A 23,191-nucleotide genomic window follows, 5' to 3' on the forward strand; every position below is an offset into this window, starting at 1 on the left:
GACACAGTCCTGGTCTACCTGTTCCAGGTGACCCTGCTTGAGCAGGGTTAGACTAAATGATCAAGAGCTCCCTTCCAACCTAAACAATTCTGTGAGGAAAAAAAAACAAACACCAACAGAAAAAAATTGAGAGTGCACAGTGCAGCAGGGAGGCTGGAACCCAAACCTGCCCTCAGACTGGTACATCCCTACATATAACCTTCACCTTTGCGTGACCACCCCTGAGGCGGCAAACTCTCCTACAACATTAAAATTAATTCATCTGTGCTGATGGCACTTAAAGTATGAAATAAGGTACTGTTGCAATCAAAGCCACTCCATGCTGACATGCACTGTGCTTTTCAGGATATGAGAAAACACCCTGCATATTCACTTTGTGGGAGGTGTGATAAATTGCTCAGGATTAGCACACAGAGTTACAAAGTGCTCAGTGTGGGATGGAAATAAACAGCCCAAGGAGAAAGAGACAGCTTTATTTAAGGAATTGAAGTGAGGTCTGGAAGGATGAAGCCAGCAGTTGCCTGAGGAGTTGTGTTTCTGAGAAAGTGCAATTCAATCCTTCCTGGCGTAACACTCTCAAGAGAAAAGAGCTGCTGGGGCCAGCAGGTTTGTGCCAACTGAGAGGGGTCCCTCCTTGCTCTCCATCCAACCCAGCAGGGTTCTGACAGCTCCGCACACCAGGTGTCTGTTCTTCTCTGACAGAAGGATCTTCCAAGAGCAGCACGAGGATACTGGCAGAGGCTGCTGTCCTGGCTCTCTGCAAGAGTTCATACAACACCTCTTTTTCTAGGCTGATCCAGAAAAAAACAACAAAAAAACCCGAGCTTTGAGGTGCAGCTGGTCCTTTCCCCCAGTGGCTCTCTGATGCAGGGAGAATACACTCCAGTAGGCTTTACTCCAGTCACAGCCACGGCTGGTGATGCCCAAGCCAGCTTGAGTGTTACAGGGACTGGTCAGCACTGTCTGGTGGGAAGACCCACGAGTGTGACTGACCTGTTCCTCTTGTGAGAATAAGTTCAGGCACCACCCAGAGCAAATGTAACCTTGCTGTGCCCAGCAACTTCCCTCCATAAACAAAAGTGATGCCTGGCTTACAGCCAAGTCAAATAGAATCAGATTCCAAAAAGAATCAACCCTGGTGGATCAGAACCATGATTTTGCTGGCTACGTTGGAGCAGCTGCCTTCAACCAGCCCGAATGCCACTGTCCCACAAGCCACGGACACCCACTGTCACTGACGAAGGTTGATCATGCAATGAGTAGTAACAGAGTTGCTCTGTTGGCACTGGACTGGGTTTTGCAGTTTCCTCTTTCACTGGCAGCAACGCCCAAGCAGGCTGCTTCACAGGTGCTCAGTTCTTCCATCGGATTTGCTAAAAGAGAGAAAGAGACGTGACTAACATCGGTGCTGAACACAGTTCCCTCAGGGCTGGAGTTAGTGAGTCCCAATCCCTGACAAGGACAACTATGGCCAGAGGGTGGTATTTCTATCAGTTTCACCCTTCACTCCTACCCTGAATGCAACCCCAAACATAAGATCAGCTTCCCAGCAGGGATAAAAAGTATGTAGGACAGCCATGCCCTTACACCTAATCTACAGCTGTTTCTGATGAAACTCCCTGGAAGAAAAAGTAGGCGTTTCTTACCATGTTGTTGAGAATGCTGTTTATCTTCTCTTCTTCTGCAGAGCCTCGCTCCACCTTGCATTTATATGCTGTCAGCTGGATGCGATCCTTTAGATCCTTGTAGGTCTAGATAAACAGCAAAACCAGCACCCAGCTGAGTGAAGAGGACACTTCCACAGTTAGATGGTGCCTCATAGATGAGCAGAGCAACTCTTCAATCCCCCCTCAACTTCCCACCACCGCACAATTTCACAGCACAAATGCCAGGAGCCACTCTCCTGGCTCACTTGGCTTCCGCTGGGAACTACATCACTGCTCCCAGCGCACAGGGATAAACAAACACCACGAGGCACATGACAGCAGTGGCGCATGGCAGGAAAGCTAGGGAGCAAAACCATGCTCTTCTCCCATCTCTTCACACACACAGCAGTGACCTACCTCAATGACAACATCATGGCACTTGTATTTGGTGGCAAGGTTCAACCGCATCTCCACATCCTCCACCAGGCGCACATACTCCTGCAGCACCTGCGAGGGAAGGGTGTCTCAGCTCCCTTCTGCATGTACCTCATGCCTCGTTCTCGCACCCATCACAAAGCCTTTCAAGGTCGCTGGTCACACAGACTTGACCCCTTCCTTCCTAAGGCAACAAGTGACCAGGACAAGACTGCTCGGGATCCCAGAGGCAGGAAAGCTTTGCTCACAAAACTCAAGAGTCCTAGGCTACCTCGTTCCTATGGATCGGGTTAACCACTGCCAGCCAGATTAAGCATAAGAAAAAGTTAATGTAGCAAACAAAGGTGGCAATGCACTGTGGGGAGAGAGCTCCCAGACAGCTCTAGGCCTGCTGTCCCTCTTGCAGTCAGCCCTAGGACCCAGTCCTCACTACCCGCCACGCTTGCTGGTGATGCATGTGTTGCTCAGCTGAGTGCTGCACCCACCTGGCAGCGCCAGCAGCCTGGCAAGCTGATCTCCCACTCCCAGCTAGGAAGCAGCTCATTTGGGGAATCATTCACACCCCAAATCTCAACAAAGAGCAGGAGGACATAAGCAGCGGTTCCTTGCTCACCTGCACAGGAGCATTGTTCCTCTGCAAGATCTCCACCACCCGGTGGAAGCCAATAGGTGCCTTCTTCTTGGTGTAGCCCAGCCAGTTCTGAAATGAGAGCCAAACCCTATGTTAATCTTAAAGGGCAACCCCTCCAGCCACAGGAAAATGTTTTCCCCCAGTGTCAGCAACATATACCACCAGCCACCACACACACCACTGGCAGAGCCCTTCATGCAGTGGCTGGGTGCTGGCTGGCTGTGAACCCTTTGGTAACAGAGCATGAGGGCAGCCTCCTTCTCTGACCTTGCTGCTGCAGCCAAGCCAGGCCCAGCAGAGCTCTTAGACAGGGAGAAGAGGAACATACTGCAACACCCTGCAGCAGAGGTGCTGGGCCCTGCTGAAATAAAACCAGTCTGTCCGGTAACTCCACAACAAGCCAGCTATCAGTAGTAATATCAGTACTTGGAATTGAGTCCCCAGCAAGGCCTTCCACAGCCCACCTTGGTGGTGAAGAGGGCATCCACATCATCCCAGGCTCGTAGCTTGGCACGGGCAGCCAGGGCAGTCAGCACATACTGCTTATCAGGAATCTGCAAGGCAGAAAGCTGCAGTCAGAGCACTAGCACAGCTCATAAGGCCTGCGTGGGTTGAACAGGAATGGCACCTGCCCCCCACCCTGTCAGGACCCACAACAGCCAGGCAAGGAGGTGAGATGCTGCCTGAGGCCAGGGCCAGCACTGCAGAGAGCAGGAGGTGGGGATTTACAAGTGCTGCTGCAGCCAGGGTGCACCCAGTGAAAGCCTCCACATGGCTCCCACTTGCCTTTCTGAGCCTCCAGAATGGCCCTGCCCAAGGAGGATGCCATGATACCCTCCCTATCTCAGTGCTGAGCTCTTCAAACTCCTTCTACCCAGCCCCCTCACTAAATATAATTTGGCTGCCCATATTTTCAGCCAGTGCTGCCAGAATAGCAGGAGACTCACATACCTTAAATGTCTTCTTCAGGTTGGTTGGGCTGCTGAACGTTCCCTGGAGAGAGCAGACAATTCAGTGCAAACTCAGCAGGGTAGGCCGCTGAAGAGACTCAGACACCTGCTGTAAGGCATTTGCCTCACACAGGGTGAGTCTCCCTCAGTTTTTACTGCTTTTTGCTCATGTCAGTGCCTCAGGAGGAAACAGCTGGCAGAAGAGAACTGTCCCACCCCATTAGCTTTGGTTTCCCCTACATCCTCAACTGGTACACCTCCAGCACTTCAAGACCAGTATCACACACCTCAGCCTCATGGGATTAAGGGCCAATTCTGGCTACTTGGAGCCAGAAGTAAAAGACAGTGGTTCCTAGGAGGCAACTCCCTGACAGGCTGTCCAAGGTTGAATGTCCCATTTTAGAGCACAAAAGAAAACTCCAAACTGGTCCCAGATGGACAAGGGGAGCTGGGTTTCTCTAGGTATCTCTGAGGGATGAAATATGACCCGCCTCCCCTTCTTTCCTTAACATGCCCCAGCTTAACCACCCCACACATTGACAGCTACAGGGATGAGATGTAACCCTTCTCTTCTCCCACATCATCCTCACCTCAGCCTCTGTGTAGTGGTAGAAACAGGAATAGAAGAGGGTGGTCACCAGTGGCATGTTGAGAATTGAAGCCTTGCGAGGGTATTTCCGAAATACCTCTGACTGCCCAGCCGTCTCCAAGTGCCGGTCATTGGCCTGTGGAAACAGGAAGACAGAGGGTGAACATGAGCCAGGGCAACTGCCTGACCTAACTGCGTGATAGAGACCTGGGGAGAGTGTTGTGATAGCACTGCACAAGCACAGCCTCAACATGCCATGAAGTTTCAGGTATTTCACACATATGCCTGGCACAGCAGCTTGGAAAGCAGTTAAACTACACTAGAAAGGGCAGGCTGATTAGATCCAAAGTGGTATAAGTTAGGGACAGATAGAGATCTTGCAGCTAGTCCCAGTCATCTCCTGACCAGTAGGGAAGATTTCATACCTCAATGATGATCTGTCGCTCCAAGAGGGTATAATGGTCTTGGATGTGGGAGGTATCCTCAGCTGAAAACGGCAGCCTGGCCAGACAGGGAGGAAGGAGACACTGACATGAGCTCTTAACACAGTACATTTAGAAGGATGCTCTTCTCTACCAAACATGTTCCCCACAGAGATGTGGGGAACACCTCCCATTCTCCTCAGCCTGAGTGGCTAGTAGGTACTCAAGCTCCTGCCCCGCTGCCCTCTCCAACTGTCTCTCTCCTAGAGGCTCCAGAGAAAGAAAAATTAGGTGGCATCTCTCACAGAACAACCTAAAGCTGATGCTACCAATTTCCCCAAGTGCTCAGGCACCCAAGCTTTCATCCTTTACAACCTGAAGGGTTAATGATTAGAAGCTCTCTGAAGCATCTTTGCCCCAACTAAGCAGCAAAAGCTGCTGGACTAGTGATCACCACAAATTCTTCCTCTCTGGTCTACATTGCGTCCACAACACCCTACTCCCACCGAGGCAAAACCAACATCAGCTCTCAAACTACGTAAGCTATGGCACTGGGACAGAGGTCTAATTTTCTTTACTACCACCTTCTATGAAACACCAACATCCCTCCCACCCTCTTGCATTTTTTCTTACCCAATGCAGCCTTTCAGAAATTCCCTCCTTTTTTCTACATCCTGGATGTTCAAATGCTCCCGGTACTGGGACAGCTGGAGGGAGAGGGAAAAGCAGCACAGTCTGTTCTCATGGATTTGGGAGATACAGGACTCCAGAGGGCAAAATGGGGATGCAAAGCTCTTTCCTGACTACCACACACCCTGCAGCCAGCCTCCCCCTGCCTACTATGCTCCCTCTTCACTGAGGAAAGGGAGCTTCTGCTCCTGAGAATACTCACAGCAACTTCCTCAGTCCTGTCTAGGAACCTGCAAAAGGGAATGAGCGAGCATTAACTTGGAGGCAGGTCCCCAGCAGCATGCTCAGCCCTGCCACGAGGCTGGGAAAGAGCCTCACCTGAGCAGATCCAGAAGCAACTTCTGCTCACCCGCCTCTTTGAGGAAATGGATCAGGTGACACAAGGCCACCTGCCGCACCTCCAGCTCCCGAAACAAAATCTCTGCAGGAGAGAGGGAGATGTACAGGTGGGTAAAGCAAGTAAGCACTACCAAACCAGAGAGGGTTAAGCATGGCACATGGAGTTGCAAGCCACTGGCAGGATTCAACAACCTTATCCCATCTCAAAGCACAGCCTTGGAGGCTGGAGCACAGGAGAAGAGCCCATTCACTAGGCTGCCGGCTACATTCATAGCAGTGTGCTCCCCTGTAGATTAATTTTCATTCACCCTGTCACCACTACCACCTACCACTGCTTAAGGCTCCTCTCTGGGGCCTTTGTGGGCATCATCACCCCCCCTCCCACATTACAATCACTGCAAAAATATTTCATGCTCAGTAAAGTACCAATACCCCAGATGCTCTCTTTGTGACTTGCAACTAGTGAAACAACTATCCCCTCTGCCCCTAACTGAAACACACTATAGAAACCCTGGCCCCAGTCACACTTACCTCTCCTTAGTGTCCGTTTCAGGAATATCAGGACCTGTGAGCACAAAGAGGCAGCTCTCAGCTGACCAGATCAGTCTTCACCAGAATTAAGACAGACAGACAGCAAACTGGTCAAGGCCTGGCAAAGCTTTTCCAAAGGGCCTCTGAAGACTCATCTCTTACAGCACTTAACTGAATTCTGCTACCCACCAGACACAGGACAAGCAGTGAGCCAGGGTCACAGCTGCCTGAGTGCCTGCCTAAGCTTCTACTCTGGTGCTTAGATAAGCGAGACCAAGATTTACAAAGAAAAACCTTTCCATGACAGATCCAAGGGCATAAAAGACCTGGATGAGGGAAGCTCTGATACAGTCCCATTTGCTGCCTGGTGCTTTGGAAGCCAGATAAACTGAAGAGACCCCTCAAATTTTCTGTGCTGCAACGAGCATATTAAACCTTGGCCTTCAAGAAGTTGCTGCAAATTTCAGTAAGGCTGAAAGATCAGGTTCCTTGTTATTAACCTGATATGAGTTCTTCAGAATGGCAGGAAAGCCAGCAGGAATATGGAACTCTCCAGTCTTAAGCTCTGACACTTTTTTTTTTTTTGACACTTCTTGGGGTCACCCAGGAAGTCCCAGCCCCATGTGGCCCCAGCAAAACTCACAGCTGTAATGACATTCCCGTCATGCCCTGCCACAGCTTCATCCAAGAGCACCAGCTTGTCCTGCAGGGAGCGAAATCTCTCTAGAGAGCAGACCTGGAGATAGAAGAGGTATAACTAGGCATATGGGACATCAGAAAATCCCCAGGCTGAACCAACCCCCAAGGTACTACCTATTTCTCCCCCATGAGCCCTTCAGCAACATGCTGGATGACCCCTGGGAATTTGTCGACAGGGGTTGCAGAGTTGGCCTTCATTACTGCCCAGGCTAGGACAGCAGACATTGTACATTCAGCACAAACACCCCTGTAACAAAGCAAAACTTCCCTGCACACCACAGATCACCTGTCCTGACAGGAGGAGGGAACCCTGCAGGGCCCTTTCCACAGAGGAGACCAGAAAAGTAGAGTTGTAAGACTCTTCCTCCCTTCTTCTTACCCAATAATTGTGGCCTCTCTCAGCCTTTAGTTCACCTCAGCCTTTGAGGAAACACATGCAGAGTAAAACCACAAACTTCCCGTTTGCTCACTGCAAACAGAAGCAGCTGAGACTAAGATTCCAGCTCCAGTGTAACCAACATTGCTTCTGTCTTCCTCCCTCCATTTGCCACTAACTAAGAAGGGAACTAAAGCCTCATACTCTCAGATTTTTTCCAAAAACCAAACAAGGAAGTAGAAAGGGTAGAGAGGGACACAGCAGTACAGACAACTCCTGTCAGAGCCTAGCTGAGGGGACGACTCAAGTAAACAATGCAACAAAACCCTGAAACAACGCAACAAAACCCAGTCTCGTGCTGCTCCTGAGCTAGTGTGATCCCAGCACTGCCACCTGGCAAAGCAGCAGACAGGCAGAGCACTGTCCCTGCTAGATGCTGCAAGCAACACAGATCCCCTCCCTGCTCTTTTAGGACCACCCACCCTCCATCTCTTGCAAGCAGGTGGGAGTGGAAAGTCCTTACCTTGCCCCTCTGCATTCGCCTGACTGTATCTTTGGGGCTCCAATCACTGCTGTAATCCTGCCACAAGAAAAATAAAGAGCTCTTGAGCTAGCAGTCCCCAAGATGCTTTCCACTTGTGCTGGATTAGAGTGATGGCCCACATGTAGCTTCTCAGACTTGTCATTCAGCTGCTCCAGCGGGGTTGTTAGTAGGATGGGTCCCTACAGCATTCAGGTGCAGATGCCAGGCCCTCAGACTCTGCATGCTGGTGGGGAGGGAAGCTAGAGGCTCAGATGTTAACACAGAGTCTTTCTATTGCTTGAGTAAGGTCTGTCATCATATCCTTTATAAGTGCATTTCAACAGGTTGTCCTGAAGGACAAACAAAACATGTGCAAAATTGACAAACCCAAAACTGAGGGGGAAGGAGTCAGCTGTTTGTTACAATTCAGACACACTTCTGCTGGTGAACCTTCCACAGCAGTGGGGAGAATGCAGGGACAACAGCCTCAGGCAAGTGCCTGGAGAGTCACACAGGACTAGTACAATGTGACAAGAGCACTGAAGCCTGCAGCGAGACCATCTTAAGGTAATATGCTACCGCTGCTGCAATGACCAAAGTTCTTCCCCTGCAGACACAATGATCTGGAAGCACTGGATAAAAAGCAGCAGTGGCCTGAGCCACCTCTGAGCTCAGACTCCAAGAAGGCGTCTAAGTCTTTGTGGGGCACTCAAGCCAGCGGTTGTAATTCAGCCTTCTGCCTCAAAAGAGCCAGAGAAAGGGAGTAACCAGAACCAGCAATGAGGACATTGAATTTTAAATTCATTGAAGATTTATTGAAAGCCCAAATCTAAAGAAAAAAAGGGCTGACCCAGTCTCATTAGGGGACCACTGCACACAAGTCTCAAGTCAGTGTCAAATGTCCTGAGCACCAGGGTTCCCTCCAGCACTTTTGGCCAGAGGCAGCTCCTCATCCTGTCACTGCCAGAACCCTGGTTCAAAGCTGCCACTAACTCTCCCTTCTTTGTTCCATCCCACTTAAAATACTCCTGCCTGCTTTTAAGGGGCTGTACAACCCTTCTCCTTCCTGCTTCACTGTCTCTGCAGGCACACACCAGAACACACCAGGACACACTTATTTCTCCTGATGTGCTTTCAGGAAGTGCTGCCTGTTAGGTTATGTGATTAATGGTTCATCAACACAAACACACCAACCTGGTGAGGATCAGATGGCTAAGGACAGGTGGAGAAAACCCAGTAACCTAGTCAGTGCAATGCAAGCACACTGACTTGGCCACTCCTCACCACTATGAAATGAGACTAACTAGGCCACTATCCGTTGTATAAAACCCTCCAAGATGAGTAAACCAAATAAACTTTCCCCAAACACCATGCAACCCTAAAGAGGCACAGAACTTAGTATGGACGCAGGGGAAAGAGAATCCTGGGATGTTTTAAGAGGGTTATGTAAATGTGTGAGGCTTGTTATGGAAGTTTATGGGAAAGACAAAAAGCAGGGAAAGGGAGGAATAAAAATTAATTGGGCAGGAACAAGCATGGGAAAATAGAGCTAAATGGGGGCACAGAGTGCCAGCCAAGTTTAAACAAGTGGCTAGTTAGTGTGCCAGTCTGACTGAGCCCTGCAATGGATCACTGCAGTCTGATATTCTCATTAAAGTCTATATTTAACCACCTTCTGTGTGGGTGGGCTTTCTATTCCAAGTCTGTGTGTTCATATGAACGCTAGTGAGCTCAACCAGCTCAAGCTCAACCAGACACTAAGTAGAATGAGCAGTCTGAGTACCAGGAACCAGAATGGGATCATGAACCTTAGGGACTCAAGGGTCCCAGTGCCAGCAACTGGAGGAGACTGGGGTCTGGGCTTCAGCTACAAAACAAACTGGATGTCTAAGACCAACTACTGGAGACACCCACAGAGTGTGTGCATGTTCCGCTAGTGGAATTCAGTCCTGGTCAGACAGAAAGGGGAGGCTCAGGATCAGGCTTGACTGTTCTGTGTTTATGTGTCTGTTGGTAAAGGCATTGGTTTCTGTGTCAATCCGTGTGGACAGCTGTGTTAGCATTGTGCATGTCTGTATGTGTAGGGAATATGTGCTCAGTCCTGTTACTGCCTAGACCTGGGGACATGGAACCTCAACCCCCAGGAAAGCTCCGTGCTTCTGAGCAAAAGCAGAGAACACCTAAGTTACTGTGAGGCTGCATTTTGCAGCTCTCTGTCCTATTCCCTGCATTGCCCTCTGCTGTCTGAAATAGTGATTAATCATTTCCCATGAAACTAACAGAGTAGGACGTTCTCCTGGCAGTACTCTGATCTCAGCACACTACAAACACAGGCTGCTCACCTTGTACTCAGCTTTCGGTCTGCGCAGCTCTGGGGCGTAGTTTTTAACTCCCGTGTCAGAGAGGGCTGAGAGGGAAAGGCAAAGCTGAGTAGGATATCAAAATCCGGATTCACACCCACTTCCAAAACCACCCTTTTCTTGTTTTTTGTGGTAGAAGACCCAACCTCAAGCACCAAATGGCAATGCAAAGTTGCTCTAAACCCAACAGTTATCAGTCGTACATAAGCAGATTACCCCACACCATCATGCCAACTCTTTCACTTCTTTGCTGAATGGCTTTCAGACAACCCATGATTCAGTTTCCCTTTCTGCAACATAAGGAAGATGACATGTTCCTTTTTTTTGAAATGCCTTTGTTTACGTAAATCTGCACCCCTCCCAAAATGAGGCAGGGATTCAAAACTTACCATCTGAAAGGGACTGGAAACTTGGAAGCTTGTTTCGTCCTGAAATCAAAATAAACACTCATGAGAGACTGTCTCTTCAGCAGCAACACCTCTTGCATAGGGAACAAAACCCTAGACTGCAAGCAGTGCACTGCAGTTATGCCACTGTATAACAAGCCACTCTGTACAGTGATTCACACTACACCAGCATAGCCGGGGCTCACCTGCCTGCAGTCTAAGGCTTTGAAGCTGCCTGTGGCATCACAAACTGTATCACACCCTGGCCCTATCTGCCCTCTTGCTGCTGAGGCCAGGAAAGGTTAGAGAGCCTGAATTCACTCATCTACCTGCAGAGCAGAGGCTCAAACACACAGCACTTCTTAGGCTGTGGCAGTGTGGACGCCTTCATTCACCAGGGCTGTGATTTGGATGCCTTTCATTATCTCTGTATTATCAAAGTTGAGAGTAAAAAATCATCCCAAAGAAAGAGAGACAAAGTAGAAGCTGGTTTGTTGTCTGGCTGTGAGACAACAGAGCTGAACTCTTGCAATCTGTAAGTCTCCCCATGGCCTGCTGCGTGGTTCCCCCCATAACCAGCAATGCTATCACTGCTGCTACCATGTGTTTGCTGAACCAACTGTAACATCAACAGCAGGCAGCTGAGCTCCAAATAAAGGATAATCAACCTGTCTTCTCTACAGTACTGGAGATCAAATGAGGGCTACACAGGTCAATCCAGTCCCTTTGTAGCTTGCTCCTTTCCACCATGCAAACGGATTGCTGTACTTTACTGTGCTATGCCTCGCTGTTCTTGTGGAACGTGGCTTTTAAGCCATTATCTCCAAAGTCCCCTCCCATACCACAAGAGCATGCGATCTTCTGCACAAGACAGTCTCCAGTTTCTGACCAGTGAGAGATACACTCCCACACTGAGGGGAGATCAGCACTTCCCTGTTTTGCAATACACTTAAGAGAAAACAATTTACATAACACAATTGTCCCTTGACATGGTTGAGGGAAAAAGCATTTGTCCATGTTGTATATGAGGAACCCCACCTTTGAATAGGCTGCTTAAGGAGTAGGAGGAAACTTGTTTGGGAAAAGCAGCATAGGAGGAAGAGCCCTTCTGTAGGCCAGAGTCGCGGCCCTCCAGCGAGCTAGTGCTGCTGGAGGCTGTCTCTTTGATTGACCAGGAGATACCTATGTGCAGACAGAGATCATTTATTACAGAGAAGAGAAAAACAGTCTATAAACAGAGATCTTATGGCACAGCAGGAATGTTACCAAGTGTGTCCCGGTCAGTTCTGCACTAGCACATCCTGATAACTTTGACCCTCAGCACTAAGCAGATGCAGCACACAGAATCCCAATCTCATGTAATACTGCTTGTTAAACAGTTGCACATTGTCCTCCAGACATGGCTGATTTCAGCAATGTTGTACAGCTGGTTATGGTTTATATAAAAAAAATGCATAGACCACCCAACATTTATACGTTGTTGCATGGGGTAAAGCATAATCCTTGCTCTAAAGGTACAGAGCAAGACAGAGAATCCCTGGTTTACCTCAAATTACTGAAGAATAAGATCATACCTTCGTGAACACTGCAAAACTAAGATAGTTTTTCTCCCCACACAGACAAAACAGCTATCAACGTGCATATGCTGCTGCCATCAATGCATGTCTCTCTCTTGCTTGTTCAAGACAGTTTTCCCTTCTTTTCACGCAGCTGCACAACACACGCATTTTAGGACAGGGTGATAGAGCAAAAAAAGCTGATACGTAGAGACCTCGGGAGGGAAAAGAAACAGCCTGAACCAAAGGGAGGAGCTACAGCATAGGAAAAGAATGGACTCTTGGAAGTTCTCTGGGTGACCCAAATGTAAATGTTCACTGTTTGGCACTGGCTAGCAACTGTCACATATTCTGTGGGTCATGAACTCCAAAGAGTAGCTGACAGCACTGCATGTGGGTCATGAGCTTGCTCCCACCATCACTAGAAAAGCATGTGCTTAGTGCTTACAATTCCCTTTCAAACTTCAAGCATAAGAGTCAGTCTAGAAACATGCACTAAACCTTGGAATATCTCCTTAAAATGCTGTTGGGACAAAGCACAGATAACTTTAAATAGTGCCATTTCAGGCAGCAGTGTGAAGGAAATGATCACCTAGAATCCTGCAGGCCAGCTGAGCATGATAAATATCAAGTCATAACCTCCAAAATATCTGCTCTAAGATGGGCTACATATTGAGAAAAACACAGTGAATTCCCTCCGCTTGTCTGCACTCCTTTATGTAATCTGGGCTTCTGCTCACTCTCTTTTCAGTGGATCCACACAGGTAAATCAAGTGGCTCACAATGTGACATGAGGAGACTAGAACTGGATTAGATAACAAGTAGTACTCCTGACCTTGACTAAACACCAAATTTAAGCGGTAATTTTAAACTCCATCTGAAGGATAATGTGCAGTACTTCTGCACTTACTTCCCACAGGTTCTCCGCTCCAGCTGACCCTCTCAAGGTCATCATCATCATCATCGACGATATCCCGAAGGCTATTCACTGCCCGTTTGGATTCCTTTAGCTATGGACAAAAGAAAGAGCTTGTATAAAGACCACCAGTGTTGCAGAGTGCTCTTTGTTTCCTATTGCCTTCAAATAATCTCCCTCTGAAATCAGCTTCTTCAGCTTCCACTGCCTCTTCTGGAGGAGGTATTTTATGCCTGTAGGTGTTCAACAGACAGAGCAGCCCTTCCTCACCACTGGGAACCCAAAGGCCACCGACACCTACAGACACCAACACCAGCAGCTCTACCAGAGGAGATGCAGTGTGGTGCACGGGCTGGGAACCACGGTCCTAATCAAATTTGAGATTGACCCCCTACTACGTGGGGGACGAGACGGGAGCCCGCGGTGGCCTCCACACAGGGCAGAAGGCGAGCATCCACCCCACCCACGAAGCACAGACCCTCAGCAAAGCGCGGGGCCAAGGCCTGGGCTGAGTCAGCCACGGTGGGGCCTGCCCGGGGGGTCTCACGCCGGGCCGCGGTGCCCCGGCAGTCCCGGGGTCGGACCCTACCTGTGACAGCTCGTCATCCTCGTCGTCGAAGGTGAAGGCCCGGAACTTGGAGCTGTGCCAGTACTCCTCCTCGTCCGCCCTCGCCCTGCTCATCTGCAACGGCACCGTGCGGCTGCCTCAGGGGAGCGGCTGCCTCAGGGGAATCACCGCCCCCACCCCTGCCCCCTGGTCCCTGGTCCCGGTCCCGGTCCCGGTCCCGCCACTCGATCCCCCAGTCCCGCTCACCTCCCCACCCACGCCAGGGACGGCCACCGGCAGGGCACGGCAGGGCACAGACGGGAGGGCGGGGCGGGGCGGGCGGCCGCCGCGCAGGGCACGCCGGGACAGGGAGTCTCGCCGCCGCCGCCCGACCCGGCGTCCCTGCGCTGGCGCACCACGAGTACCGGCGTGCCCCGCGCCGCCGCGGGGGCCGGACTACAAGTCCCGGCGGGCGGCGGGGCGGCGTCCGGGCCGGGGGCTGAGGGCTGGGTGGCCGGTGGGCAGGCAGCCGCATTCGGGGGCGGCGGCGAGGCGACGCGAGGCGCGGCTGGCTCCGGGAGCGGCCGGCCGGCGGGGGCGGGGCTGAGCGCCAGCGCCAGCTGCAGGCGGCGCGGCGGAACCGAGAAGCCGGGCCGCGCGCGAGGCGGGGGAAGGGCGCCGGAAGGGACCGTGCCGGTGACGGAAGCCGGGAGGTGGCGCGGCGGCCGGCGGTTCTAGCAGTTTCCACGGGCGGTCGGTGCGGAGGAGGCGGCGGCGGTCCCGATGGCTAAGTGGGGGGAGGGAGACCCGCGCTGGATCGTCGAGCAGCGGGCGGACGCCACCAACGTCAACAACTGGCACTGGTGAGCGGGGCGGCCCGGCCGAGCGGCCCCGCGGGAGGCTCCCGCACCCCTGGGCGGAGGGAGGCGGCCCGGCCGGTGTCCCGGGAGGGGCTCTTCCCTCCCTCCCCTGCGGGCGTGTAGGTGCTGAGGTGGGGGTGTCCGGGCTGGTGCCCCGGGAAGGCCCCGGCGTGTGTGTGTGGGGGGGTGCCTGAGCCTGAGGGGGTGCCCGGGGGAAGGGCTCTGTGTGCGTGTGCTGGAGCGGGGCAGGAAGGGAAGGACCGGCGGAAGGCCGGACCGTCCCGGTGCAAGGCCGGACCGTCCCGGTGCGTGCTAGCGGTGTGACCCGGCCCAGAGCCTCACACCGCCCGGTTTTCTCGCAGGACGGAGCGGGATGCCTCCAACTGGTCCACAGAGCGGCTGAAAACGCTCCTCCTGCCTGTCAGGGTGGAGGGTGAGGATGGGGCTTGTGAGGTGACAGAAGTGAGCAAACTGGACGGAGAGGCCTCCATTAATAACCGCAAAGGGAAACTTATCTTCTTCTATGAGTGGGCTATCAAGCTGGCATGGACTGGTAAGTGATGTTCTCCTGTCCTCTTTCAAGGCTAGATTCAAGTAAATGATTAAGGATAAGGATACTTCTCTTGCTTGGGAAATTACAGTACAGGGAAGTATTGTATTGTGATACAATATAACTTTGCTTTTACAACAACCAGAGTAAGACATGTTGATCTGAACAACATAATTGTAATTGCAGGCACCTCAAAGACAGGAGTGAAATACAAAGGTTATGTGGAAATTCCTAATCTCTCAGATGAAAATGACATTGATGAAGTTGAGGTAAGCACAGTTAAAGGCTGGTGGTATGGCCGTTCTAACAGGAATCTTCACAGCATTAATATTTTCTTCCACGTTACCTTTTTTGGAACATTTGTGTAGAAGTTTTTTAGTTTTAGAGACTGCTTAAGTTAATAGAATCATAGAACAGTTTCGATTGGAAGGGATCTTCAAGACCATCTAGTTCCAACCCCCCTGCCATGGGCAGGGACACCGTCCATTAGACCAGGTTGCTCAAAGCCCCATCCAACCTGGCCTTGAACACTGCCAGGGAGGGGCGCATCCACAGCCTCTCTGGGCAACCGGTTCCAGTGCCTGACCACACTCACAGTAAAGAATTTCTTTCTTATATCTAATCTAAATCTACCCTCTTTCAGTTTAAAACGGTTACTCCTCATCCTGTCACTACATTCCCTGATAAAAAGTCCCTCCCCATCATGTATCTTTATCAGATTAGTTTCTGTCTTCCAGATATAAAGGCTTTAGCACATGAAAGCATTTAGGTACATGCATACATTATTATAGGCTGACAGAGATGAAGTGAAATACTAATAAAACTGCACTGCTGCTTGTAAAAGTCTAGCTGAATTCTTAACTATGATGAGTAATAAAAGAACAGTGCAAGTATGGCTTTGTTAATCAGCACTTGTCCTTCTTGTTTAGATCCATGTCAGCCTTGCTAAAGATGAGCCTGACACTAACTTGAAGACCCTGATGAAGCAAGAGGGTGCAAAAAAAATTAGAGATGCAATGAAAACTTACATCAGCACTCTCAAAACAGGTATGTAACTGAGAGAGAGAAATGTTACGGAAACCCATGTGGGCTAATGCTAAAGAAAGGATCGGGGTAACGAGAGGATTAGTTCCTCATTGCACCTTAACAGGAAGGTCTCAGAGCAACAGCAGTAGATTTTCTGTCTCTCTTGAAAATGGTTAGCATTTGGCAAGAAGCACTTCTGTCTCTAGACACTGTAGCACAGCCCAGAAAGATTGGTTTTGGTGGTAACCCAAAACCCGTTTTTTGATTTATGTTTTAAAACTGAGAATGTCCTTCACATGCTAAAGCTCAGCTATAAAGAAAATAAAGCCAGTAAAATGTGTTTGCTACTCCAGTGACACAGAGTATCAGTCACTGCTTTTGGCAAAATCTGGCCTTTAGTTTGCTTATTCCCTTAGAAGGTGATATCTTCTCTCTAGTTTGTTGGCTTTTTCTGTTTTGCCACACTAGGAAAGGCATCTAGCGTTTTTTGGATTTGAGAATAACTGACAACTGGAAATTGCTCAGCAGGTTTTGTCATTGAATGAGCTGTCTCAGCATCTGGATCAAAATCTATTTTTTTTTTTAGAAGATAAATCTGATTTCAGCAGTTGGAGTTAAATCAGTGTGCTTTGGTTGAGTTCGGCTTTGCTCTCTAGTACTGTCTGGGAACGCTACAGTTACTTTTTATATCCATTCACCTGTATTGCACTACACGTGCTAGATACTCAAGTTTTGCTGAGTACAAACCACCACTGGTTGCTGTTTTTCCAGGATCAAATTTCTGTACCCTTGGTTTTTTTCAGGTGTTACAGTGTTCGGGGTGGGAGATGCAGTCACCCAGTGGAAGACGAGAATGTTAGTCAGGAAGAACTTTATCATCTTGTGGGCTGGAATAAATAAGAATAGGTGGGAATCAAGTATTATGGGATACAAGATCATACACATAAAATTCTGCTATATAATGAGACTTTGCCAGTTTGAACAGATGAAGAGGAAGGAGAAAGAGCAAACTTTTATAATTGGTAAAGGCAGAAGTGATAGAGCTGGAGAAAAAGCAAACATGATGCTGAAAGACACTGAAGCTTCTGATGGAGTTATAAAAGTGCTAGTGCTGCTGAACAGGGCACTGGTGAGACCTCCCCTTGGTGTGTAGTCCTGGCATCTGGTGTCAAAAAAGATAAATTGAAGATGAAGTTAGAAGTAACTTTATTCTGTACTACAATTATAAGAGAAATGGAGAACCAGTCTGAAAAGAAATGGAAAAGTTTGGTTTGGTTTGTCTAGACCAGCAAGGTAAAAGTATTTGAGATGTGATTGCTGTTTATACTGGAGAGTGAGAGAGGAAAAAAAGCTGTGTAAGGCTAATATTCATATGAGAGCAACATGTGGAAGATAGTGATTGGTATATCTAGGCTAGGAAGAGGAGGTAAGTTCCTAACTGTTGGTGTAGGCAGGTTCTGATATGGCTTCAGTGGAGAGCAGTAAGGACAAGAAGAATTAATTGCTTGTAAAAAGAGGTCTGTTTACTTTTTTTTTTTAAACTGTTTCAAGTTGTGGGTGCTAGCAAGAGCAGAGGAGAAACTGGAAAGCCATTTTTGATTGTGTATTTCAAAGAACAGTTAAAAGGTTTACTTGATCTTTTATTAGTTTCATGGGTGCATTCCTGTCTTTCCAGAATTCACCCAGGGCATGATTTTGCCCACAGTGAATGGTGAACACATGGAAACAACACCTCAGGTGGCTCCTAAAGCAGAAGACCGCAAGGTAAACAAATCTGTGCAAACATGCTTTTGGATCTGTGAAGAAAAGTACACAGTAGTAGATTCCGGGGCTTACAGGAGCAACCTATGCTGTTTATAGGATATATATTTTTTCAGGAATTGGCAGTCTGTGGTGTAGGGCTGACTGTTTCGATGTGCAGCACATGATATTTCTTAAATCAAGCAGAGTGACAAATCTGCTCTTTACACTCAAATGTGGCTGTACCTAATCACGTCTTTACCAAAGGCCTTTGTTTTTTCTCTTGGAATGTGAATCACTTGTTCAGTTTTTTGTGAAAAAAAGTATGTGTGTGTTTGTTCTGCTTGTTTTGTTAGACGGCCGCTAGCAGCAGTACTGCCACATCACAGTCTAAATCCATAGGAGTCAAGATCCCTACATGTAAGATCAGCTTGAAGGACACCTTCTTAACATCTCCAGAGGAGCTCTACCGGGTATTCGTTACTCAGGAGGTAATGCCAGGCTTGTTCTAAGAATTGTTCTTTGCATGGAGGAGGTTGTTCCTAATATGCTTTTTAAGGCATTGTGTAGGACAGTCGCAACCCATGAGAACAGAATAAGAAGGGTGATCTGCAGAACAGCTGTTTAAAGCTCGTGTGTGCATCTTTTCACACAGTTGACAGGAGACGATTAATGCCAGCCAGAAGCCAGTTCCAGACTGCTGTCAGCACCTGTCTGTAGGTGTATCCCTTACTGCATGTGGTCAGATCTCTTGGGATTTACAGTTGTGTGCTTCATGGGTTTGTTTTATTTTTTTGCTTTTAAAGTTATGCAGTATCAAAGTATTCTTTGGGAATAGCTTGCCCTCTCCTGCACGCTATCACATAGTTTAAGAAGAGAGAGTAGCATTGTATCATTATTTAAACATGGTCTTGGTCTTTTGTTCCTCCTTTTATTTAAAAAAAAAAAAAAAAAGGCAAAAAATATGATCTTTTCTAAGAACTAGGTTTCGTTAAGGAATCGACAGAGTAAATCAATGTGTGGCTTACAGAACACTGCATAGAATATGAAAGCTAGGGGTTCTTTTCTCTTGGCAGGCAGAATGCTTCTGTAGTGGCTATAGCCTTGTTTTTCTCACCAGGGCAGGGTTTTTGTCTTTTCTTGATAAAGACCTTACGCTATTGACTTACCTCCTCTTCCAGAACTCTTGTAGCTGAGTGGGAGGCGTTAGGCAACAAGTTTGCAAGCAGATAATGTCAAGTAATATAGGTTTCCTTCTGAATTCTTTTCAGATGGTCCAAGCTTTCACCCATGCACAAGCCACCTTGGAGGCTGATAAAGGGGGCAAGTTTCAGTTGCTGGATGGCAGTGTCACGGGAGAGTTTGTTGACCTAGTAAGTACTAACTAGTGCAGGTGTATCTTGTTCAGGGGCAGTCTTTTTATTTTTGAGGTATCAATTCTGTAACAATGCTTCAGTTAGCTAATTGTGCAGTTCTACCTGGTGCTAAATAGTTATCTATAGTTGCTTGACTATTGAAGCATTCCTTATAGTATTGACTAATGTATGGGATTTCAGTCTGGGGAGAAAATCTGGCTTCCAGTCATGCATCTACCCTGTCTTTATGTGATTTTACTTATTTATTAGGGGTTGGAGGGGTGTTAAAAGATAGTAACTGATCCTTTTCCTCTTTAGCCCTCCTGCCACTAAAGGCTTCTGGACAGGTACATTGTCTCAGTGTTTGGGGCTGTACTATGGCCTACCTTCCTAGAAGAGGAGTGGAAAGGACACTTAAATCTCTTTCCCTCTGTGTGTGTGTGTTTCTCAAGGGGTCTCTAAGGCTTCAGATCAACACAATTCTAGTTGTTTTCTATTAGACTGCAGGATTTGCAAAAAATGACAGATTACTCAGTCTTTCTTTCTTTTCAAGGTCCCTGAAAAGCAACTTGTTATGAAATGGAGATTTAAATCTTGGCCAGCTGGTAAGTAGTCCAAAAATGGACTATTGGCATTATAGCCCTTGCCTGTGTTTGAAGAATTCCAGCCCCATTTTCCACACTGCACTCTGGCTCATAATTGGGGATCACACAGTGCTCTGGGAGCTGCACCAGCCTTATCCCAGCTTCATATCCCACACGATCAGGTCAGATCAGCCACTGCTTAGAGCAGCGGCCGGGGATTAGGAACAATGAAGTAGCAACTTGCTCAGCTGTAGCTGCAACTGCTTTGAACCCCATCAAGAGGGAGCCCTCTCCTCCCTCAGTTTCTGAGGAAGGCCTGCAGCTGTCATAAACAGATTCTCTGGGAGGGATCCTGAGGAGTCTTTTAAGTGGTACTTTGTGAGAGGAGGAGCAGAGCAGCTCCTCGGGGCAGCATATACTATACTATGCACTGCTGACAGATTTGCTTTGGTTCCTCTAGGGCACTTTGCAACTATTACCTTGAACTTCACTGACAAAGGTGGTGAGACGGAGGTGTGCTTGGAAGGCAAGGGCGTTCCTGCCAGTGAGGAGGAAAGAACAAAGCAAGGCTGGCAGCGCTACTACTTTGAGGGCATTAAACAGACATTTGGCTATGGTGCCCGCTTGTTTTAATACCTGTTGTTGGGAAGGCTCTGCCTGAAGACTCTGCCATGTGGACTGATAAATTTCTCACCTGTCCCTTTCTAATCTTGGCCCTGCTGCTGAGTAAAGTGGGATGACAGGTGATGAGGAAGGCCGTTGAGCAGCACCACTTTCAGTCCCTCACTGCTTTGTGCATGTCTCATGCTGCAGGGGATTCTCTTACATGTACATACTTCTATTGCTAAATAAACCTAACTTAAAAAAAACACCATGAAGCTTGTGTCCTCAGATGGGCTTGAGTTCAAAGGGTTGGTCGATAGGCTGAGGGAGGGATTTGTCTGGAAAAACACCCTTCAGTGAGGAGTGCTGATACCAATGTGATTTACTCTTCACTTCTGGGGGAGTAGAGAGCATGAGCTTGATGCAGTTTTTAGTTTGAGCAGCTGCTCATTTTCTGTCTGCTTTTGATCTGCCGCTAGTAGATGTTTCAATCCCTTCCCCTTTTGAAGGGGATCTGAGATCCTCTACAAGCTATTCCTTTCCTCCCTTGCACATCACCACCTTCAACGCAGTCCTTTCTTACACTTGTACTAGCCTGCTCTACAAGAACACCATTCAGTCACCCAATGTCCAAGACAATCAGCAAGCTACCACTAAAGAAACTCCCACCTACAAAACGGTTCTAGCAGGTTGTGGGGCCCAGGGTCAGCTGCCTCCAGGAGCTTGAAGCCAAAGCAAACTGTAGATTTTCAGTGGGGGTGGGATTTATTCCTGTAAAGTAAACAAGGTGCAGTACTTCTTGGCTGACCCCACTTCAGCTGTTGCTTCAACTGGGGAGGAAGGGAAAACCACCTGATGGTTCTCTCCTGCCACTACAGTTAGTTCCCCAAGATGTCTTCTAAAGCAATAAGCTTATTTATAGGTGTCCTGGTTTTGGCTGGGATAGAGCTAATTGGAGGGGTTTTTTTTCTTCCTTAATAGCTAGAATAGTGCTGTGTTTTGGATTCACTATGGGATTTGATATGACTGAAAACTGATGTTTTCAGTTGTTGCTAAGAAATCAAGGACTTCAAATTCTAATATTAGTCCTGCTAGTGTGCAGGTACACAAGAAGCTGGGAGGGAGCATAGCCAAAGCAACGGATCCAACGTCATGCTCAGTATATAGATAAGGGTTGATCGGGAAGCTCCACTAGAGTTTTTGGGATGGTGGTTTCAGGATTCTCTCTTTGGGATCACGAGCCAGGAACGGGCTGGGCAGCGATCAGTGGGTGGTGAGCAAATACATTTGCATTACCTGTTTGTATTTTCTATTATGATTATTATTATTATTTTATTTTAATTATTAAATTGTTTTTATCTCAACCTCCAAGTCTCCTTACCCTTACCCTTCCACCTCTTTCTCCCATTTTCTGGGTGTGGGGGAGGGTGTGTGAGCGGCTGTGTGGTGTTTGGCTGCCAGCTGGGTTTAAACCACAACAATAGGATAGGGGGGTAATCTAGTTCTGGTCAGAAGTGTCAATCTGCTTAGCCTAAAGAGTCACTAAAGTGCCCAGATTTCTATTTGAGGCATGAACTTCTCTTGCATACTTTGTTTTCTGCAGAGCACATCTAGTGAGCTACAAGTAAGTAATGTTACTGGGTAGAATTACGGCTTTGGAGATTTTATTTTTTCTAAATTTGAATGGCATGCTGTAGCCATTCTCCTCTGCAGAAAAGACAGGAAAAAAACCCTTCAGTGCCTGTTTGAAAAAACCCAAATGTAATTGTCTGAGTTGCCTTTTAAACTATGGAGAGCATTTCTAGTCTTTTCTGCTCACTATTCCAAAGTGATTATGCATGGTAAAGTGTGTAAAGACATCAAGAGTGCAGTACGAAACAAAGTTCTGTATTGCATGCTTATCCCTGTGCTGACCTGTGACAGCAAAGGACATTGTATGAAGATTGGGCACCTGTAGATATGGTGGGGCTTCCCTGAGGCCTGCAGAGTTGTCTCCCTTAAAGCACGGTCTGGCTGAGAAAGGGGCCGCAGGTATTTTGACAGATGAACTACTGTAGGCATCTGGTAGGCTGCAGGAGTGTACTGTGATGTAAGCACACTGATGTCACTGTGCAGCATGTTTGTTTGGTTTTCTGTTTGGGAAATCCTGGACAGAAACGTGGGAAGTCTTAAACAGCAGGGCTAGCAAGTGTGTTCACAGCCAAGGCAAGAACTTTGGTAACAACAGCAAAATGATTTGAAAACTGAAAAAGTGAGCTCATTCTAAGTTAACATGAGACAAACTCGACAGCTGAATCACGGTGTTCTCGCTGTGGTTCAGTAGCTGTGCTGGCAGCTGGCCAGGCTGCGGCAGCAGTGCTTGCCTGCAGCAGGGCTCTGCTGGCCCAGCTGAGTGAGGGCAGCAGAAGGGAGGCCCCGCTAATCACCTGCTGCTGGAAGGTTAGGAAATGGGACAGGAAGGCAGCTGAAGTGGAATTTTAATTGCCTTCCTTTCATCACAAACAGGGTTTACTTCGGGCATCCTGCTGCTACTCTAATAGGACATGCTTTGGCCTCAGCCAGCAACCCACATTCATGGGGCTCACGGACTCAGGGCTTTACTCAGAGGCTGTTTGTGGGCTTTTCTTCCAGCAAAACTGACGGCCCTGAGTTATGCTGGTGCTGCCCCAGCTGGCTCCCTGTCCCTTGGGCTGGAAATCACCACCCCCACAGCAGCAGAACAGGCTGAGTTGCCATGTGGCCGTGCCTTGACTGCTGTTCACAACTGAACCTATTGGACCAACCCACTGGTTGAAGAAAGCTTGTGCTAAAAAGCCAGGCTGGGAGGCACAGAGCATATCAGGATGTGCTAACTCTTAACGGGACACAGTGGTGGTG

At 48.5% G+C, this 23,191-nt stretch overlaps 2 protein-coding genes across 7 annotated transcripts; one reads left to right on the forward strand and one right to left on the reverse strand.

Annotated features, from left to right (window-relative positions):
- Nucleotides 1-456: 456 nt before the first annotated feature.
- Nucleotides 457-13,925, reverse strand: VIPAS39 (VPS33B interacting protein, apical-basolateral polarity regulator, spe-39 homolog). Of its 5 annotated transcripts, XR_012628932.1 has the most exons (21): nt 13,864-13,925; nt 13,639-13,731; nt 13,044-13,143; nt 11,616-11,759; nt 10,581-10,619; nt 10,174-10,238; nt 7,832-7,888; nt 6,877-6,969; nt 6,234-6,267; nt 5,682-5,784; nt 5,566-5,593; nt 5,307-5,380; nt 4,677-4,752; nt 4,253-4,387; nt 3,664-3,705; nt 3,177-3,266; nt 2,695-2,781; nt 2,064-2,153; nt 1,647-1,751; nt 1,230-1,373; nt 457-757 (listed from the first exon to the last, which is right to left on the reverse strand). XR_012628932.1 is itself a non-coding variant. In XM_074868496.1 (20 exons), the coding sequence occupies exons 2-20, from the start codon at nt 13,729-13,731 to the stop codon at nt 1,353-1,355; spliced, it is 1,476 nt and encodes a 491-aa protein (XP_074724597.1). In that variant the 5' UTR covers nt 13,864-13,925; the 3' UTR covers nt 457-1,352. The 5 variants fall into 5 exon arrangements, 3 of the variants coding, with proteins under 3 accessions (XP_074724597.1, XP_074724599.1, XP_074724598.1); XR_012628933.1 differs by having other exon boundaries at nt 457-1,373; nt 1,647-1,779; XM_074868496.1 differs by having other exon boundaries at nt 457-1,373.
- Nucleotides 13,926-14,284: 359 nt separating this feature from the next.
- On the forward strand, nt 14,285-21,587 carry AHSA1 (activator of HSP90 ATPase activity 1). Of its 2 annotated transcripts, XM_074868499.1 has the most exons (9): nt 14,297-14,459; nt 14,819-15,009; nt 15,193-15,275; nt 15,936-16,053; nt 17,708-17,796; nt 18,129-18,263; nt 19,044-19,145; nt 19,681-19,732; nt 20,172-21,587. In XM_074868499.1, exons 1-9 carry the CDS (start codon nt 14,380-14,382, stop codon nt 20,342-20,344), a joined length of 1,023 nt encoding a protein of 340 aa, XP_074724600.1. In that variant the 5' UTR covers nt 14,297-14,379; the 3' UTR covers nt 20,345-21,587. The 2 variants fall into 2 exon arrangements, with proteins under 2 accessions (XP_074724601.1, XP_074724600.1); XM_074868500.1 differs by lacking the exons at nt 17,708-17,796; nt 18,129-18,263; nt 19,044-19,145; nt 19,681-19,732; nt 20,172-21,587 and adding an exon at nt 16,836-17,672 and having other exon boundaries at nt 14,285-14,459.
- Nucleotides 21,588-23,191: the final 1,604 nt, after the last annotated feature.

This window comes from Strix uralensis, chromosome 4 (assembly GCF_047716275.1).
Source record: "Strix uralensis isolate ZFMK-TIS-50842 chromosome 4, bStrUra1, whole genome shotgun sequence".
In the NCBI taxonomy this organism is placed as follows: Eukaryota; Metazoa; Chordata; class Aves; order Strigiformes; family Strigidae; genus Strix; species Strix uralensis.